Source organism: Pelecanus crispus, chromosome 15 (assembly GCF_030463565.1).
Source record: "Pelecanus crispus isolate bPelCri1 chromosome 15, bPelCri1.pri, whole genome shotgun sequence".
Classification (NCBI taxonomy): Eukaryota; Metazoa; Chordata; class Aves; order Pelecaniformes; family Pelecanidae; genus Pelecanus; species Pelecanus crispus.
Window position 1 is genome coordinate 2,419,075 of NC_134657.1, and position 20,640 is coordinate 2,439,714.

A 20,640-nucleotide genomic window follows, 5' to 3' on the forward strand; every position below is an offset into this window, starting at 1 on the left:
CCATGCAGCGGGTGCAACCACTAAGCAGCAGGCACAGCCCATGCAGCGGGTGCAACCCCCATGCAGTGGGTGCATCCCCCATGCAGTGGGTGCAACCCCTAAGCAAGCAGGTGCAGCCCATGCAGTGAGTGCATCCCCCATGCAGTGGGTGCATCCCCAAGCAGCGGGTGCAACCCATAAGCAAACAGGCTCAGCCCATGCAGTGGGTGCAACCCCTAAGCAAGCAGGTGCAACCCCATGCAGGGGGTGCAACCCCATGCAGTGGGTGCATCCCCAAGCAGCGGGTGCAACCCATAAGCAAACAGGCTCAGCCCATGCAGCAGATGCAACCCCTAAGCAACAGGCGCAGCCCATGCAGCGAGTGCATCCGACATGCAGCGGGTGCATCCCCCATGCAGCAGGTGCAACCACTAAGTAGCAGGCGCAGCCCATGCAGCGGGTACAACCCCCGTGCAGTGGGTGCATCCCCATGCGGTGGTTGCAACCCCTAAGCAACAGGCTCAGCCCATGCAGTGAGTGCATCCCCCATGCAGCGGGTGCAACCACTAAGCAGCAGGCACAGCCCATGCAGCAGGTGCATCCCCCATGCAGCGGGTGCAACCACTAAGCAGCAGGCGCAGCCCATGTAGCAGGTGCAACCCCCATGCAGTGAGTGCATGCCCGTGCAGTGGGTGCAATCCCTAAGCAACAGGCGCAGCCCGTGCAGCAGGTGCATCGCCGTGCAGCGGGTGCAACCCCTTAGCAACAGGCGCACCCCAAGCAGCGGGTGCATCGCCATGCAGCTGGTGCAACCCCTTAGCAACAGGCGCACCCCGAGCAGCAGGTGCATCCCCATGCAGCGGGTGCAACCGCTAAGCAACAGGCGCACCCCAAGCAGCGGGTGCATCGCCATGCAGCGGGTGCAACCCTGTGCAGTGGGTGCAACCCCCATGCAGCGGGTGCAACCCCTTAGCAACAGGCGCAGCCCAAGCAGCAGGTGCATCCCCATGCAGCGGGTGCAACCGCTAAGCAACAGGCGCACCCCAAGCAGCGGGTGCATCGCCATGCAGCGGGTGCAACCCTGTGCAGTGGGTGCAACCCCCATGCAGCTGGTGCAACCCCTTAGCAACAGGCGCACCCCGAGCAGCAGGTGCATCCCCATGCAGCGGGTGCAACCGCTAAGCAACAGGCGCACCCCAAGCAGCGGGTGCATCGCCATGCAGCGGGTGCAACCCTGTGCAGTGGGTGCAACCCCCATGCAGCGGGTGCAACCCCTTAGCAACAGGCTCAGCCCATGCAGCGGGTGCAACCACTAAGCAGCAGGCACAGCCCATGCAGCAGGTGCATCCCCCATGCAGCGGGTGCAACCACTAAGCAGCAGGCACAGCCCATGTAGCGGGTGCAACCCCCATGCAGTGGGTGCATCCCCGTGCGGTGGTTGCAATCCCTAAGCAACAGGCGCAGCCCGTGCAGCAGGTGCATCCCCCATGCAGCGGGTGCAACCCCTTAGCAACAGGCGCACCCCAAGCAGCGGGTGCATCGCCATGCAGCGGGTGCAACCCCTTAGCAACAGGCGCACCCCAAGCAGCAGGTGCATCCCCATGCAGCGGGTGCAACCGCTAAGCAACAGGCGCACCCCAAGCAGCGGGTGCAACCCTGTGCAGTGGGTGCAACCCCCATGCAGCGGGTGCAACCCCTTAGCAACAGGCGCAGCCCAAGCAGCAGGTGCATCGCCATGCAGCGGGTGCACCCTGCGCAGTGGGCGTCGCAGGCGTCGCGCAGAGCCCGGCCAACGCTCTGCACACACGGGCCGCCCGGCAGGCGCAGGAGAGCTGCGGGGAGCTGGCAGCGGCGCAGCGGGCGGCGCAGGCCGAGCAGGCCCGGCTGCGGGATGCCCTGGCCAAGACGAGCGAGCTGGCGGCGGGGCTGGCGCGGGAGAAGACGGAGCTGAGCCGCAGCCTGGCCCGGCTGGAAGAGGAGCGGGAGAGCGGCCGCATGCGGACGCGGGAGCTGGGGCGGGAGCTGGCGCTGCTGCGGGGGCGGCTGGAGCGGGGGCACCGGGCCGGGGCGGCCGAGCGGCAGGGGCTGGAGCGGGCACGCAGGGCGGCCGAGGAGGGCTGCCGGGGGCTGCGGGCAGAGCTGCGGGCGCTGCGGGCCCAGCACCTGCGCCTGCGCCAGCACCTGGGGCAGGTGGGTGATGGGGAGGGGGTGCGGGGCGGCTGGGAGGGGCCATGGGGCAACTGGGAGGGGGCGCGGGGCAACTGGGAGGGGGTGCGGGGCAACTGGGAGGGGTGGGGAGCAAGCACAGGGTAACTGGGAGGGGGCACGGGGCAACCGGGAGGGGACATGGGGCAACTGGGAGGGGGCATGGGGCAACTGGGAGGGGTGGGGAGCAAGCACAGGGTAACTGGGATGGTGCAGGGGGCAACTGGGAGGGGGCACGGGGCAACTGGGAGGGGGCGCGGCACAACTGGGAGGGGTGGGGAGCAAGCACAGGGTAACTGGGATGGTGCAGGGGGCAACTGGGAGGGGGCACGGGGCAACTGGGAGGGGGTGCGGGGCAACTGGGAGGGGTGGGGAGCAAGCACAGGGTAACTGGGATGGTGCAGGGGGCAACTGGGAGGGGGCACGGGGCAAGTGGGAGGGGGCGCGGCACAACTGGGAGGGGGCGCGGCGCAACTGGGAGGGGTGGGGAGCAAGCACAGGGTAACTGGGATGGTGCAGGGGGCAACTGGGAGGGGGCACGGGGCAACTGGGAGGGGACATGGGGCAACTGGGAGGGGGCACGGGGCAACTGGGAGGGGGCGCGGCACAACTGGGAGGGGTGGGGAGCAAGCACAGGGTAACTGGGATGGTGCAGGGGGCAACTGGGAGGGGGCACGGGGCAACTGGGAGGGGACATGGGGCAACTGGGAGGGGGCGCGGTGCAACTGGGAGGGGGCGCGGCGCAACTGGGAGGGGTGGGGAGCAAGCACAGGGTAACTGGGATGGTGCAGGGGGCAACTGGGAGGGGGCATGGGGCAACTGGGAGGGGTGGGGAGCATGCAGAGGGTAACTGGGATAGTGCAGGGGGCAACTGGGAGGGGGCACGGGGCAACTGGGAGGGGTGGGGAGCAAGCACAGGGTAACTGGGAGGGTGCAGGGGGTAACTGGGAGGGCTGGGGAGCATGCACAGGGTAAGTGGGAGGGATGGGGAAGGTGTAGGGGGCAACTGGGAGGGGTGGGGAGGGTGCACAGGGTAACTGGGGAGGATGCATGGGGTGACTGGGAGGCTGGGTGGGACAACTGGGAGGATGCACGGAGCGACTGGGAGGATGCATGGGGCAACTGGGCGCATGCAGGGGCGATTGGGAGGCTGGGTGGGACAACTGGGAGGATGCATGGGGCAACTGGGAGGCTGGGTGGGACAACTGGGCGCATGCATGGGGTGACTGGGAGGATGTACGGGGCAACTGGGAGGATGCATGGGGCGACTGGGAGGATGCATGGGGCAACTGGGCGCATGCAGGGGCGATTGGGAGGCTGGGTGGGACAACTGGGAGGATGCATGGGGCAACTGGGAGGCTGGGTGGGACAACTGGGCGCACGTATGGGGCGACTGGGAGGATGCATGGGGCGACTGGGAGGATGCATGGGGCGACTGGGAGGATGCATGGGGCAACTGGGAGGATGCATGGGGCGACTGGGAGGATGCATGGGGCGACTGGGAGGTTGGGTGGGACAACTGGGAGGCTGGGTGGGACAACTGGGAGGCTGGGTGGGACAACTGGGAGGATGCACGGGGCGACTGGGAGGATGCATGGGGCAACTGGGAGGCTGGGTGGGACAACTGGGAGGATGCATGGGGCGACTGGGAGGATGCATGGGGCGACTGGGAGGCTGGGTGGGACAACTGGGAGTCTGGGTGGGGCAACTGGGAGGATGCATGGGGCGACTGGGAGGATGCATGGGGCGACTGGGAGGATGCACGGGACAACTGGGAGGATGCACGGGGTGACTGGGAGGCTGGGTGGGACAACTGGGAGGCTGGGTGGGACAACTGGGAGGATGCACGGGGCGACTGGGAGGATGCATGGGGCAACTGGGAGGATGCATGGGGCGACTGGGTAGCTGGGTGGGACAACTGGGAGGACGCGCAGGGTGACGGGGCGGCGGGGCTGCCGCCGACGCCCTGCGGCCTGGCAGGCGGTGCAGGAGCAGAGCGCGGCGGGCGAGGCGCTGGCGCAGGCGCGGGGGGAGCAGGAGCGGCTGCGGGGGGAGCTGCTGCGGCTCAGCCGGGCCCGCGAGGGCTTGGCCAAGGAGGGGGCCAGCCTGGCCGTCCAGCTCGCCGCCGCCCAGCGCCACGGCCAGGATCGGGCCCAGGAGGCGGCCGGGCTCAGGTGGGTGCCGGCGGGGGTGTGAGGGCGTCTCCCAGCCCCCGGGTCCCGGTTTCGGCAGCGTGGCCGGCGGCGTTTCGGCAGGTCGGAGAAGGAGGGGCTGGAGAGCAGCATCTTCCAGCTGCAGCAGCAGCTGGCCCAGCTCGACACCCGCAGCCAGCAGCTGGAGGCCGACGGCCGGAGCCTGCTCCAGGCCAAGGAGGCGCTGGAGGGTGAGGGGCCCGTCCCCGGCGCCTGCTCTGTCCCCATCGTCCCCGCCTGCCCCGTCTGGCCGTATCCCCAGCCCCTTCCGTGCGCATCCCCATCCGTGCCCGTCCATCCTCACCTTCATCCCCAGCCCCATCCATCCTCACCTTCATCCCCAGCCCCTTCCATCCTCACCTTCATCCCCATCCATCCTCACCTTCATCCCCAGCCCCATCCATCCTCACCTTCAACCCCATCCTCGTCCATCCTCACCTCCATCCTCATCCATCCTCACCTTCATCCCCATCCATCCCCATCCATCCTCACCTTCATCCCCATCCATCCTCACCTTCATCCCCAGCCCCATCCATCCTCACCTTCATCCCCATCCATCCCCATCCATCCTCATCTCCATCCTCATCCATCCCCATCCATCCTCACCTTCATCCCCATCCATCCCCATCCATCCTCACCTTCATCCCCATCCATCCTCACCTTCATCCCCAGCCCCATCCATCCTCACCTTCATCCCCATCCATCCCCATCCATCCTCACCTTCATCCCCATCCATCCCCATCCATCCCCATCCATCCTCACCTTCATCCTCATCCCCATCCATCCTCACTTTCATCCCCATCCATCCCCATCCATCCTCACCTTCATCCCCATCCATCCCCATCCATCCTCATCTCCATCCTCATCCATCCCCATCCATCCTCACCTTCATCCCCATCCATCCCTGTCCATCCTCAGCTTCATCCCTATCCCCATCCATCCTCACCTTCATCCCCATCCATCCCCATCCATCCTCACCTTCATCCTCATCCCCATCCATCCTCACTTTCATCCCCATCCATCCCCATCCATCCTCACCTTCATCCCCATCCATCCCCATCCATCCTCATCTCCATCCTCATCCATCCCATCCATCCTCACCTTCATCCCCATCCATCCCTGTCCATCCTCAGCTTCATCCCTATCCCCATCCATCCTCACCTTCATCCCCATCCATCCCCATCCATCCTCACCTTCATCCCCATCCCCATCCATCCTCACCTTCATCCCCATCCATCCCCATCCATCCTCACCTTCATCCCCATCCCCATCCATCCTCACCTTCATCCCCATCCATCCCCATCCATCCTCACCTTCATCCCCATCCCCATCTTCATCCCCATCTTCATCCCCATCCATCCCCATCTTCATCCATCCCCGTCCCTCCCCATCTTCATCCCTGTCTATCCTCACCTTCATCCCCATCTTCATCCATGCCCATCTTCATCCATCCCCATCCATCCTCACCTTCATCCCCATCCCTATCCATCCCCACCCATCCTCACCTTCATCCCTGTCTTCATCCATCCCCATCTTCATCCATCCCCGTCTATCCCTGTCCATCCCCATCTTCATCCCCATCCATCCCATTCTATCCTCAAATTCATCCCCATCCTCATCCATCCCCATCCTCACCTTCATCCCCATCCTCATCCATCCCCATCCCCACCCATCCTCACCTTCACCCCCATCTCCATCCGTGCCCATCCTCCTCCTCATCCCTGTCCCCATCCCGCCGTCCATCCCCATTCCCCTCCAGCAGGGTCCCACCACACCCTCCCCCCACGTCCCCGCCATGTCCCTGCTCCTGTCACCCTCCCGGGGCGGGGGGTCCCCGCTGACCGGGCCGGGGGGGTCCCCGCAGCGGAGCTGGGAGCTGCGCGGCTGGAGCGGGAGCAGGAGCTGCAGGCCCGGCAGCAGGCGGTGGCGGCGGCCGAGGCGGCGGCGGTGACGGTGGCCTTGCAGAGCGCCCGCGACGCCCACCGCGACGAGCTGGACCGGCTCCAGCGCGAGAAGGTGGGCACGGGGCGGGTGCGCTGCCCGTCCTTGGGGTGCGATGGGGATTTTGGGGTGCAGTGGGGATTTGGGGGATGCAGTTGGGGTTCTTGGGGATGCGATGCCGATTCTTGGGGATGCGATGGTGATTCTTGGGGGTGTGATGGTGATTTTGGGGATGCGATGGTGACTCTTGGGGTGTGATGGTGACTCTTGGGGTGTGATGGTGATTTTGGGGATGCGATGGTGATTCTTGGGGTGCGATGGTGATTTTGGGGATGCGATGGTGATTCTTGGGGTGCAATGGTGACTCTTGGGGTTGCGATGGTGATTCTTGGGGTGCAATGGTGACTCTTGGGGTATGATGGTGATTTTGGGGATGCAATGGTGATTCTTGGGGTGCAATGGTGACTCTTGGGGGTGTGATGGTGATTCTTGGGGTGCGATGGTGATTTTGGGGATGCGATGGTGATTCTTGGGGTGCGATGGTGATTTTGGGGTTGCGATGGTGATTCTTGGGGTGCAATGGTGACTCTTGGGGGTGCGATGGTGATTTTGGGGTTGCGATGGTGATTCTTGGGGTGCAATGGTGACTCTTGGGGGTGTGATGGTGATTTTGGGGATGCGATGGTGATTCTTGGGGTGCGATGGTGATTTTGGGGATGCGATGGTGATTCTTGGGGGTGTGATGGTGATTTTGGGGATGCGATGGTGATTCTTGGGGGTGTGATGGTGACTCTTGGGGTGTGATGGTGATTTTGGGGATGCGATGGTGATTCTTGGGGTGCAATGGTGACTCTTGGGGTTGCGATGGTGATTCTTGGGGTGCAATGGTGACTCTTGGGGTATGATGGTGATTTTGGGGATGCAATGGTGATTCTTGGGGTGCAATGGTGACTCTTGGGGGTGTGAAGGTGATTCTTCGGGTGCGATGGTGATTTTGGGGATGCGATGGTGATTCTTGGGGTGCGATGGTGATTTTGGGGTTGCGATGGTGATTCTTGGGATGCAATGGTGACTCTTGGGGGTGCGATGGTGATTTTGGGGTTGCGATGGTGATTCTTGGGGTGCAATGGTGACTCTTGGGGGTGTGATGGTGATTTTGGGGATGCGATGGTGATTCTTCGGGTGCGATGGTGATTTTGGGGATGCGATGGTGATTCTTGGGGTGCAATGGTGACTCTTGGGGGTGTGATGGTGATTTTGGGGATGCGATGGTGATTCTTGGGGTGCAATGGTGATTTTGGGGATGCGATGGTGATTCTTGGGGGTGTGATGGTGATTTTGGGGTTGCGATGGTGATTCTTGGGGTGCAATGGTGACTCTTGGGGGTGTGATGGTGATTTTGGGGATGCGATGGTGATTCTTGGGGTGCAATGGTGACTCTTGGGGGTGTGATGGTGATTTTGGGGATGCGATGGTGATTCTTGGGGTTCAATGGTGACTCTTGGGGTATGATGGTGATTTTGGGGATGCAATGGTAATTCTTGGGGTGCAATGGTGACTCTTGGGGGTGTGATGGTGATTCTTGGGGTGCGATGGTGATTTTGGGGATGCGATGGTGATTCTTGGGGTGCGATGGTGATTTTGGGGTTGCGATGGTGATTCTTGGGGTGCAATGGTGACTCTTGGGGTTGCGATGGTGATTCTTGGGGTCCAATGGTGACTCTTGGGGTATGATGGTGATTTGGGGGTATGATGGTGATTCTTGGTGTGCGATGATGATTCTTGGGGATACAATGGTGACTCTTGGGGTACAATGGTGACCCTTGGGATGCGATGGTGATTCTTGGGGTGCGATGGTGATTTTGGGGATGCAATTTGGATTCTTGGGATGCGATGGTGATTTTAGGGTTGTGATGGTGATTCTTGGGGTGCAAAGGTGATTTTGGGGATGCAATGGTGATTCCTGGGGTGCAATGGTGATTCTTGGTGTGTGATGCTGATTTTGGGGCTTTGCTGGTGATTTTGGGGGGGAGCAGGAGGAGCTGGAGGCCGAGCGGGCCCGGCTGGCGCAGGAGCAGGAGGAGCTGGCGGCCGAGCTGGCGGCAACGCGGCGGCAGCGGGAGAGCGAGAAGCAGCAGGTGGGTGGCACCGGTGTCCCCCCCCCCGTGCATCCCCGCTCCGGTGTCCCCCCCCACCTGAGCCGCGTCCCCCCCAGGCGCTGGCGCTGCAGGAGGAGGAGAGGGCAGCGCTGGCGGAGACGCTGGCGGGGCTGCAGCGGAGCCTGGCCGAGGCCACGGCCGAGCTGGAGCAGCAGCGGCACGAGGTCTCCACTCACCAGGAGAAGGAGCAGGTGGGTGGCGGGGGGGCCTGGGACCCCCCCCCCAGAATGGCACCAAGCCCCCTGTGTCCCCCCGCTGCGAGTCCCCATGCCCCGGTGTCCCCCTCATTGCAAACCCTGATGCCTAAGGACCCTCCCGTTGCAACCCCCCCCATGCCTGGGTGTCCCCCGTGTCCCCCCCATTGCAAACCTCCATGCCTGGGCACCCCCCCATTGCGACCCCCATGCCTGGGTGTCCCCTATGGCCCCCCCCTTGCAACCCCAATGCCTGGGTGTCCCCTGTGTCCCCCCCCTTGCAACCCCCATGCCTGGGTGTCCCCCGTGTCCCCCCCACTGCAAACCCCCGTGCCTGGGCACCCCCCATTGCAAGCCCTAATGCCTGGGTGTCCCCCCCCAATTGCAACCCCCATGCCTGGCTGCCCCCCGTGTCCCCCCCGCCTTGCAACCCCCATGCCTGGGTATCCCCCATTCCCCCCCCCCAATTGCAACCCCCATGCCTGGGTGTCCCCCGTGTCCCCCCCCTTGCAACCCCCATGCCTGGGTGTCCCCCATGTCCCCCCCCCCCCAGCAAATCCCTGTGCCTGGGCACCCCCCCATTGCAACCTCCAATGCCTGAGGCACCCCCACCTTGCAAGGTCCCCCCCACTACACCCCCCCTGCTTGCAACTCCCCCCAACCCCCCCATTCTTGCAGCCCCCCCATTGCAAGCCCCCCCATCTCCCCATTGCGAGCCCCCGGGCGATGGGGGTGCCCAGGTTGTGGTACCCGAGCATCCCCACGCGCATCCCTGCACTGGCCCCGCTGCAATCCCCCTCCCCGGGACCCCCTGTGCCGCTGGGGGGGCTCCGAGCTCCGTGCCCCCCGCTTCCCGCAGAGCCTGGCTGCGGAGCTGCGCAGCCTGCGGGCGCAGGCGGAGGAGACGGCAGCGGCCCACGAGCGGGAGGCGAAGACCCTCCGTGAGCAAGCGACGGCGGCAGCCAAGCAGCGCGATGGTGCCCTGCGAGAGGTGACCCCCCCCGACACCCCCCTTCCCGCCTCCCCTCCCCCAAATATCCCCCCTGAACCCCAGCCATCCCGGCGGCAGGCGGAGGAGGCGCGGGCGCAGCTGCAGCTGGTGGCGGAGGCGCGGGCGGCGGGGCGGCGGGAGCTGCTGGAGGCGCAACGGGAGGCCCGGGAAAGCCGGGAAGGCCGGGAAGCGCAGCGGCGGCAGGCGCAGGAGGCACGCCGGGCTTTGGGAGACGAGGCGAGGGAGAAGGAGGCCTTGCGGCGCTCCAACGAGGAGCTGCGGGCGGCCCTGCGGCGCGCCGAGGGCGAGCGCATCAGGTGATGCTCCGGGTCGGGGGATGCGATGTTTTGGGTGCTCGGGGTCAGGGCAATGCTCGGGGTAATGGGATGCTGAAGGTGGGGGATGCGTGGGACGGTGCGGTGCCTTCTAGGGTGATGCTCGGGGCCGGGGTGGTGCTCGGGACAAGGGGATGCCCAAGTTGGGACCTAGCATGGGGTGATGGAGCACCTTGGAGGGTGATGCTCAGGGTCGGGGTGGTGCTCGGGGTCAGGGCGATGCTCGGGGTAATGGGATGCTGAAGGTGGGGGATGCGTGGGACGGTGCGGTGCCTTCTAGGGTGATGCTCGGGGCCGGGGTGGTGCTCGGGACAAGGGGATGCCCAAGTTGGGACCTAGCATGGGGTGATGCAGCACCTTGGAGGGTGATGCTCAGGGTCGGGGTGGTGCTCGGGGTCAGGGCAATGCTCGGGGTAATGGGATGCTGAAGGTGGGGGATGCGTGGGACGGTGCGGTGCCTTCTAGGGTGATGCTCGGGGCCGGGGTGGTGCTCAGGACAAGGGGATGCCCAAGTTGGGACCTAGCATGGGGTGATGCAGCACCTTGGAGGGTGATGCTCAGGGTCGGGGTGGTGCTCGGGGTCAGGGCGATGCTCAGGATGAGGGGATCATGGGATCACAGGATCATGGAATCGTTCAGGTTGGAAAACTTCAGGTTCAGAAAATCGTTCAGGTTTAAGATCATCTAGTCCAACCATTAACCTCACGCTACTAACGCCACCACTGAACCAATTAAGGGTAGAATCATAATTTTGTGTTTTCTGGCTTCGAAAGTAAATGAAAGTAAAACCAGTAATGAAAACAAAACCAGTAATGAAAGCAAAACTAGGAATCGCTAAGGTTGGAAAAGACCTCTAAGATCATCAGTCCAAGCGTAGAATCATAGAATCATGGAGTCGTTCAGGTTGGCAAAGACCTTTAAGATCACCCAGTCCAACCATTAACCCAACGCTGCCAAGGCCACCACTGAACCAGTTCAGGGTAGAGTCATAATTTCATGTTTCCTGGCTGGGTGGCTGGATTATTTTTAATGAAAGTAAAAACTGGGAATCATTAAGGTTGGAAAGGCCCTCTAAGATCATCAGTCCAACCATCAACCCAACACCCCCATGCCCACTAAACCATGTCCCAGGGTGCCACCTCTGCCCGTTTCATAGAATCATAGAATCCTTCAGGTTGGAAAAGACCTCCAAGATTTTTTGAACCCCTCCAGGGATGGGGACTCCCCCACCTCTCTGGGCAGCCTGTTCCAATGCTTGACCACTCTTTCCGTGAAGAAATTTTTCCTAATATCCAATCTAAACCTCCCCTGGCGCAGCTTGAGCCCATTTCCTCTGGTCCCATCACTTGTTACCTGGGAGAAGCGCCCAGCACCCCGCTCCCTGCCCCTCCTGTCAGGAGCTGCAGAGCGATGAGCTCTCCCCTCAGCCTCCTCTTCTCAAGTCAGGAGATGTACAGGGTGGTGCGGTGCCTTGGAGGGTGACGCTCGGCGTCGGGGCGATGCTGGGGGTGATGCCGGGGATGTGGGGACGCTCGGGGCCAGGGCAATGCCCCCGGGGGGGTGATGCCAGCCCCTTCTCCCCCGTCCCGCAGCCTGAAGCGTGCCAGCGAGGAGAAGGAGCAGCAACTGGCGCTGCTGGAGGACGGGCGAGCGGCAGCGGACCGGGAGGTGACGGAGCTGCGGGCAACCCTGCGGGAGCTGGAGCGCGCCCGCCTCGACGCCCGCCGTGAGCTGCAGGAGCTGCGCCGGCAGGTGAGGAGGAGGAAGATGGCGGGGACCCCCTCCACCCCTTCGGGGTGCCACCGAGCCCACCCCCGTCTCCTCCTTGGGCAGGTGAAGGACCTGGACAGCGAGAACAGCAAGAGGAGCAAGGAGGTGGGCGAGCTGCAGGCGCGCATGGCTCTGGAGGAGCGGCGGGAGGAGGAGAGCCGCCGCGAAGCCTTTGGCCTCAGGCAGAAGGTGGTGGAGAGCGAGGCCGGCACGGAGGCTGCCAAGAAGGAGGTGGGGGGGGTCCCCAGCGCCCCGTTGCTCGGTGCCCTGCATCCCGAAGCGTCCCCGTCACCTCTGTGCCCTGCGTATCGAGGTGTTGCTGTCCCCCCACCCCATAGCTTGGTGCCTGTTGTCCCCAAGCACCCCTGTCACCCCATAACTAGTATCCCAGGTGTCCCTGGGTGTCCCTGCTACTCTGTTGCTTGACGCCGTGGCCCTGGGTGCCCCCGTCACCTCATAGGGTCCCCTATGTACCCACCACCCCACCGCTCTCTGCCCTGCACCCCTGGGGGTCCCTTGCATCCCCCATTGCTCCGTCCCTTGCATCCCCATTGTCCCCTCGCTCCATGCCTGGTGGCCCTGGGGGGTCCCCATCACCCCACCGCTCTGTCGCCTGCATCCCTGGGGGTCCCCATCACCCCCCATTGCTCCGTCCCTTGCATCCCCATTGTCCCCTCGCTCCATGCCTGGTGGCCCTGGGGGGTCCCCATCACCCCACCGCTCTGTCGCCTGCATCCCTGGGGGTCCCCATCACCCCATTGCTCCATCCCTGGGGTCCCCCATACCCTATTGCTCCATCCCCTGCATCCCTGGGGTCCCCTGTACCTCATCGCTCCATCCCTGAGGGTCCCCATCACCCTATTGCTCCATCCCCTGCGTCTCCATCACCCTGTTGCTGTGTCCCCTGCATCCCTGGGGGTCCCTCATCACCCTATTGCGCCATCCTTGGGGTTCCCCATCACCCCTATGCTCCATCCCTGGCACCCCATCATCCCATTGCTCCATCCCTTGCATCTCCATCACCTTGTGCTCCATCCTTTGCACCCCATCACCCTATTGCTCCATCCCCTGCATCCCCATCACCCCATTGCTCCATCCTTTGCACCCCATCAATCCATTGCTCCATCCCTTGCATCTCCATCACCCTGTGCTCCATCCCCTGCATCCCATCACCCCATTGCTCCATCCCTTGCATCTCCATCACCCTGTGCTCCATCCCCTGCATCCCATCACCCCATTGCTCCATCCCTTGCATCTCCATCACCCTGTGCTCCATCCCCTGCATCCCATCACCCCATTGCTCCATCCCTTGCATCTCCATCACCCTGTGCTCCATCCCCTGCACCCCATCACCCCATTGCTCCATCCTTGGGGTTCCCCATCACCCCTATGCTCCATCCCTTGCACCCCATCATCCCATTGCTCCATCCCTTGCATCTCCATCACCTTGTGCTCCATCCTTTGCACCCCATCACCCTATTGCTCCATCCCCTGCATCCCCATCACCCCATTGCTCCATCCTTTGCACCCCATCAATCCATTGCTCCATCCCTTGCATCTCCATCACCCTGTGTTCCATCCCCTGCATCCCATCACCCCATTGCTCCATCCTTTGCACCCCATCAATCCATTGCTCCTTCCCTTGTATCTCCATCATCCTGTGCTCCATCTCTTATATCTCCATCACCCTGTGCTCCATCCCCTGTATCCCATCACCCCATTGCTCCATCCCTTGCATCTCCATCACCCTGTGCTCCACCCCTTGCACCCCATCACCCTGTGCTCCATCCCCTGCACCCCATCACCCCATTGCTCTATCCTTGGGGTTCCCCATCACCCCATTGCTCCATCCCCTGCATTCCATCACCCCATTGCTCCATCCCTTGTATCTCCATCACCCTGTGCTCCATCCCTTGCACCCCATCATCCCATTGCTCCATCCTTTGCACCCCATCACCCTGTGCTCCATCCCCTGCATCCCCATCACCCCCCCTCTCCGTGCCCTGCACCCCAACTGTCGTCATCACCCCCTCTCCGCGCCCCCCCCAGCTCCAGCACCTACAGCGGCAGCTGTCAGAGGTGGAGGGCGAATTTCGGCAGCGGGAGAAGGACCTGGCCCGCAGCTTGGAGGAGGCTCGTGGCAACGAGAAGAAGCTGCTAGCCGATGCCCGCAACCTGCAGCTGAAGGTGGAGGCGGCGCGGGGCGAAGCGGCCGAGCTGAGCCTGCGCCTGAGCGCAGCCGAGGGTCGGGCACAGGGGCTGGAAGCCGAGCTGGCCCGCGGCGAGGCACTGCGCCGGGCTGCCGAAACTCGCCTGGGCGGCATCCAGTCCGCCCTACGCCGTACCATGGGCATCGGCTGGGCACGGGCCGGCTCCCCGGGCAAGGGTGAGAGTCCCTGGGGATCCCTGATGCCCCGGCCCTTGCTTAGGGGAAGGGGATGCATCCCGGCACAGCGCACCCCGCTGCGGTGCTCCAGCCCCTGCACCCCTGAGGTCCCCGGTATCCCATCGCTCCATCCCCTGCACCCCTGGGCATCCCCCATATCCCATTGCCCCATGCCCTGCACCCCTGGGTGTCCCCCGTATCCCATTGCTCCAGCCCCTGCGCCCCTGGGCATCCCCCGTATCCCATCGCTCCATGCCCTGCACCCCTGGGCATCCCCCGTATCCCATCGCTCCATGCCCTGCACCCCTGGGCGTCCCCCGTATCCCATTGCTCCATGCCCTGCACCCCTGGGCGTCCCCCGTATCCCATCGCTCCATGCCCTGCACCCCTGGGCGTCCCCCGTATCCCATCGCTCCATGCCCTGCACCCCTGGGCATCCCCCGTATCCCATCGCTCCATGCCCTGCACCCCTGGGCATCCCCCGTATCCCATCGCTCCATGCCCTGCACCCCTGGGCATCCCCCGTATCCCATCGCTCCATGCCCTGCACCCCTGGGCATCCCCCATATCCCATCGCTCCATGCCCTGCACCCCTGGGCGTCCCCCGTATCCCATTGCTCCATGCCCTGCACCCCTGGGATCCCCCGTATCACATGGGTGCATCCCATTGCAGTGCATCCCGCTGCGACGCATCCCGCTCTGGCTTACGATCCTCCCTTGGGTGCCGCGTCCCGTGGTCCCAGTGTCACCCAGTTTGTCCCCATACAGGTGGGGGACCGGAGGGGTCGGGGAGCTCCGGCTCATCCCCGGACCCCGATGCAGCGAGCGAGCCCGAGGCGGTGCGGGCAGCCCTGCGGGATTTCCTACGCGAGCTGCAGGACGCGCAGCGGGAGCGGGTACACCCGTCGTCCCCTCCCTATCGCCCCCTCCCCATCGCCCCAAAAAGCCCCTTTCTCACCCCGTTTTCTCGCCCCAGGAGGAGCTGCGGGTGCAGGTGGGCAGCCTGGGCCGGCGGCTGGCGGAGGCAGAGGAGGAGCGGGACAATGCCGGTGCCCGGGTGCAGCAGCTCCAAAAGCTGGTGGCTGAGAGCGAGGAAGGTGACAGGGTTTTTCTTTTTTGAGGTGCATCCCCCCCCCCAAATTGTGGGATTGGGGGTGATTTTGCCATGCTGGAGCCTCGCTGGTGAGCGGGGGCTTTTGGGGAAACTGAGGCACAGGGGTGGTGGTGATGATGGGACTACAGGATGTTTGGTGGGATTTCCCCAATGCGTGGCCCCAAAATCCTGGTAAAATTGGTAAAAGCCCCTGTGCAAACCCCAGTGACCCCCCATGCGTGCCCAGCAAACCCCAGTAAAACTGGTAAAAGACCCCATGGATCCCCTGTAAGCTCCCCATAAAATGGGTCAAGCCCCTGCGCATCCCCCATAAATCCCAGTAAAATTGGTAAAAGCCCCCCTGCATCCCCTGTAAACGCCAGTAAAACTGGTAAAACACTCAGGGGTGCCTTAGGAAAAAAAAAATAGTAAAAGCCTGCCTGCATCCCCCATCATTCCCAGTAAAATTGGTACCCCCCCCCCCCCCGCATCCCCCATAAACCCCAGTAAAACTGGTGAAACCCCCCATGGATCCCCTGTAAACCCAGTAAACTGGAAAATGCCCCGTGCATCCCCTATAAAGCCCAGTAAAACTGTTAATACTGCCCATGTATCCCCCAAAACCCCAGTGAAACTGGTAAAAGCCCCTGTGCATCCCCTGTAAACCCCAATAAATCTGGTAACCCCCCTGTGCTTGCCCCATAAACCCCAATAAAAGTGATAAAAAACCCCTGCGTCCCCAGTAAAACTGGTAAAAGCCCCCGCGCATCCCCTGTAAACCCCAAGAAATGGGTAAAGTCCATGTGCAGTCCCCATAAACCCCAATGAAATGGGTAAAAGCCCCCATACATCTCTCATAAACCCCAATAAATGGGTAAAAGCCCCCGTGCATCCTTCATAAACCCCAATAAATGGGTAAACCCCCCCGTGCATCCTTCATAAACCCCAATAAATGGGTAAACCCCCCTGTGCATCCTTCATAAACCCCAATAAATGGGTAAAAGCCCCCCATGCATCCTTCATAAACCCCAATAAATGGGTAAAAGCCCCCCATGCATCCCTCATAAACCCCAATAAATGGGTAAACCCCACATGCAGCCCTCATAAACCCCAATAAAATGGGTAAAAGCCCCCGTGCATCCCTCATAAACCCCAATAAATGGGTAAACCCCACATGCACCCCCCCATAAACCCCAATAACATTGGTAAAAGCCCCCGTGCATCCCCCCCAAACCCCAATAAATGGGTAAACCCCACATGCATCCCTCATAAACCCCAATAAATGGGTAAACCCCCGTGCATCCCTCATAAACCCCAATAAATGGGTACAAGCCCCCGTGCATCCCCCCCCAAACCCCAATAAATGGGTAAAAGCCCCCGTGCATCCTTCATAAACCCCAATAAATGGGTAAACCCCCCCGTGCATCCTTCATAAACCCCAATAAATGGGTAAAAGCCCCCCATGCATCCTTAATAAACCCCAATAAATGGGTAAAAGCCCCCCATGCATCCTTCATAAACCCAATAAAATGGGTAAACCCCCCCGTGCATCCCTCATAAACCCCAATAAATGGGTAAACCCCACATGCACCCCCCATAAACCCCAATAACATTGGTAAAAGCCCCCGTGCATCCCCCCCAAACCCCAATAAATGGGTAAACCCCACATGCAGCCCTCATAAACCCCAATAAATGGGTAAACCCCCGTGCATCCCTCATAAACCCCAATAAATGGGTAAACCCCACATGCATCCCTCATAAACCCCAATAAATGGGTAAACCCCCGTGCATCCCTCATAAACCCCAATAAATGGGTACAAGCCCCCGTGCATCCCCCCCCAAACCCCAATAAATGGGTAAAAGCCCCCGTGCATCCTTCATAAACCCCAATAAATGGGTAAACCCCCCCGTGCATCCTTCATAAACCCCAATAAATGGGTAAAAGCCCCCCATGCATCCCTCATAAACCCCAATAAAATGGGTAAAAGCCCCCCCGTGCATCCTTCATAAACCCCAATAAATGGGTAAAAGCCCCCCATGCATCCTTCATAAACCCCAATAAATGGGTAAAAGCCCCCCATGCATCCTTAATAAACCCCAATAAATGGGTAAAAGCCCCCGTGCATCCTTCATAAACCCCAATAAATGAGTAAAACCCCCCGTGCATCCTTCATAAACCCCAATAAATGGGTAAAAGCCCCCATGCATCCCTCATAAACCCCAATAAATGGGTAAAACCCCCCCCGGGCATCCTTCATAAACCCAATAAAATGGGTAAAAGCCCCCATGCATCCTTCATAAACCCCAATAAATGGGTAAACCCCCCCATGCATCCTTCATAAACCCCAATAAATGGGTAAAAGCCCCCCATGCATCCCTCATAAACCCCAATAAATGGGTAAAAGCCCCCCATGCATCCTTCATAAACCCCAATAAATGGGTAAAGCCCCCCATGCATCCTTCATAAACCCCAATAAATGGGTAAAGCCCCCGTGCATCCCTCATAAACCCCAATAAATGGGTAAAAGCCCCCGTGCATCCCCCCCCAAACCCCAATAAATGGGTAAAAGCCCCCGTGCATCCTTCATAAACCCCAATAAATGGGTAAAGCCCCCGTGCATCCCTCATAAACCCCAATAAAATGGGTAAAAGCCTCCGTGCACCCCCCCCAGTCCCCAATAAATGGGTGAAGCCCCTGTGCCCCCCCGCGCACGCCCCGGTAAGGTGGGTGACGCGGGGCGGCTCCGTCAGGGCGTCGTGGCGGCGGCGGGGAGCTGAGCAGCGCCCAGGCCACGCTGCTGCTGCAGGAGGAGACGCTGCGACGGGGCGAGCGGGAGCGGCGGGCGCTGCGGGAGAAGGTGACGGCGCTGGAACGCAGCCTGCGCGCTGCCGAGGGCCAGCGCCGAGCCGCCCAGGTGGGCATCGCCGCGGGGGCCCCATCCTGCGCCCCCGTCCCCGTCCCCGCGTGCTCTGTCCCAGCCGCTCGACGCCTTGCAGGAGAGGATGAGCGCGGCGCGAGCCGGCGAGGCCGAGCTGGAGGATGCCAAGAGGCGGCTGGAGGTGGCGGAGAGCCGGAGCAGCCGGCTGGAGCTGCAGCAGCGGGTGCTGGAGGGCGAGCTGCAGCGGGCACGCTTGGCCCTGGGCGAGCGGCAAGCGGAGGCGCGGGCGATGCAAGACCGCGCCGAGCTGCTCCAGCAACAGGTAACGGCGTAAATCCCTCTCAATCCCCATCGCACGGATGGTTTTGACGAGGCCATGTCATTTTTGCTCTCTTTTCTTCTTTTTTTTTTTTGGGGCGCAGCTGGCGGAGAGCGAGCGGCGTGCCAGCGCGTCGCAGCTGGCGACGGAGCGGTTGAGCGCGGCGTTGGCGGAGCGCGGCTCGACGGCCGATGCGCGGGGCGCGACGGCGGCCTTGCCCGATGGCACCGCGGTCCACGAGCGGCTGTCGCAGCTCCAAGGCGCCCTGGCCGCCGGCGAGCTGGATCGCCGGGCGCTGCAGGTGGGAGCGGGGCACCCTGAGGCGAGGTGACAGCAGGCTGCTTTTGCTTGGGGGTCACCGGGGGTCTCCGTGCCCCCCACCCACGGCAGGAGGGGCTGGAGGTGGCCCGGCGGGCGCTGGCGGAGGCGCGGGAGGAGAAGGGAGCGCTGCGGGAGCAGCTGCGGGGGCTGCGGGAGGAGCAGGAGGCCCTGCAGCGGAGCAAGGAGGAGCTGGAGGCGCAGGTCCGGCAGCAGCAGGAGGTGAGGGGGGGGGCGGTGGGTGCACCCCACGCTGGCGGGGGGTGGCGGTGGGGCTCCCCAAATTCGCTGGCCTTTGCCCCCCGCCTAGCACCCTGAGCCCTTTTGCCCCTCCCGGGCAGCACCCTTTGCACCCATGCAGAACCCTTCGCCCACCCCAGCAGCAACTTTTGCCCCCATGCAGCCCCCTGCAACCCCGCCAGCACCCCATGCAGCCCCCCTGCACCCTTTTGCCACCCTGCAACACCCTATTGCCCCCGTGCAGCCCCCTGATGCAGCCCCCCTGCACCCTTTTGCCCCCCTGCACCCTTTCCCCCCCCGCAGCACCCTATTGCCCCCATGCAGCACCCTTTGCCCCCCGCCATGGACCCCATATAGCCCCAGCACCCTATTAATCCCCCTCATGCAGCACCCTATGGCACCCCCATATGGCCCCAGCACACTTTGCCCCCCCTTGCAGCACCCTATGGCCCCCCCATATGGCCCCAGCACCCTTTGCCCCCCCACACGGGCCCCATAGGGCCCCAGCACCCTCTTGCCCCCCATGTAGCACCTACACCCCCTTGTCATCACCCTATGGCCCACATATAGCCCCAGCACCCTATTATCCCCCTCATGCAGGACCCTATGGCCCCCCCATGTGGCCCCAGCACCCTTTGCCCCATCCTATGGCCCCCATACAGCCCCAGCACCCCCTTGCCCCCCATGCAGCACCCTTTGCCCCCCCCATGGCCCCCCCCATGGCCCCAGCACCCTTTGCCCCCCCTTGCATCACCCTATGGCACCCCCAAGCAGCCCCAGCACCCTTTGCCCCCCCTTACATCACCCTATGGCCCCCCCATATGCCCCCAGCACCCTTTCCCCCCCTTTTCATCACCCCATGGCCCCCCCCCATATGGCCCCAGCACCCTTTTCCCCCCCTTGCATCACCCTATGGACCCCCCATATGGCCCCAGCACCCTTTGCCCCCACCTTGCATCACCCTATGGCCCCCCCATATGCCCCCAGCACCCTTTCCCCCCCTTTTCATCACCCCATGGCCCCCCCCATATGGCCCCAGCACCCTTTTCCCCCCCTTGCATCACCCTATGGACCCCCCATATGGCCCCAGCACCCTTTGCCCCCACCTTGCATCACCCTATGGCCCCCCCATATGGCCCCAGCACCCTTTGCCCCCACCTTGCATCACCCTATGGCCCCCCCATATGGCCCCAGCACCCTTTGCCCCCCCCTTACATCACCCTATGGCCCCCCCCCCCCCATGGCCCCAGCACCCTTTGCCCCCCCCACGGCCCCCATAGGGCCCCAGCACCCCCTTGCCCCCCGCCCGTGCCCGTGGGGGGCCGTGGCTGACCCCCCGCGCCGGCGCAGGCGCTGCGGCAGTGGCCGGAGGCGCGGGCGGGCGTCCTGCAGCGTGCCCTGGCCCGCACGCAGGGCGAGAAGCGGGAGGCCGAGCGCCTCGCCCTGCGCCTCGAGAAGGACAAGGGCGCCCTGCAGAAGACCCTGGAGAAGGTGAGATGGCGGCTGGCACCCATGGGTGCCCCCGGGGCTGGCCCCGCACTGAAACGCGGCCCCGATGCCAGCTGGTGGTCCTCCTTGGCCAGAGCTGGGTGCGAATCGAATATAAAGCCCTAAAAGCGTAGAATCATGGAATCGTTGA

General features: G+C 62.9%; 1 protein-coding gene across 1 annotated transcript in view; it reads left to right on the forward strand.

The window, feature by feature from the left end:
- The window catches only part of CROCC (ciliary rootlet coiled-coil, rootletin), a 44,190-nt gene that overhangs the window by 17,254 nt on the left and 6,296 nt on the right, over window positions 1–20,640 (forward strand). Inside the window, 18 exon segments of the mRNA XM_075721722.1 lie at window positions 1,801–2,169; window positions 4,165–4,358; window positions 4,440–4,567; window positions 6,241–6,392; window positions 8,354–8,455; window positions 8,533–8,667; window positions 9,530–9,661; window positions 9,740–9,978; window positions 11,589–11,748; window positions 11,830–11,997; window positions 13,816–14,152; window positions 14,921–15,048; window positions 15,129–15,249; window positions 17,997–18,169; window positions 18,273–18,446; window positions 18,547–18,744; window positions 18,834–18,983; window positions 20,352–20,492. Of these exon segments, the coding sequence (XP_075577837.1) occupies window positions 1,801–2,169; window positions 4,165–4,358; window positions 4,440–4,567; window positions 6,241–6,392; window positions 8,354–8,455; window positions 8,533–8,667; window positions 9,530–9,661; window positions 9,740–9,978; window positions 11,589–11,748; window positions 11,830–11,997; window positions 13,816–14,152; window positions 14,921–15,048; window positions 15,129–15,249; window positions 17,997–18,169; window positions 18,273–18,446; window positions 18,547–18,744; window positions 18,834–18,983; window positions 20,352–20,492 (3,201 nt within the window).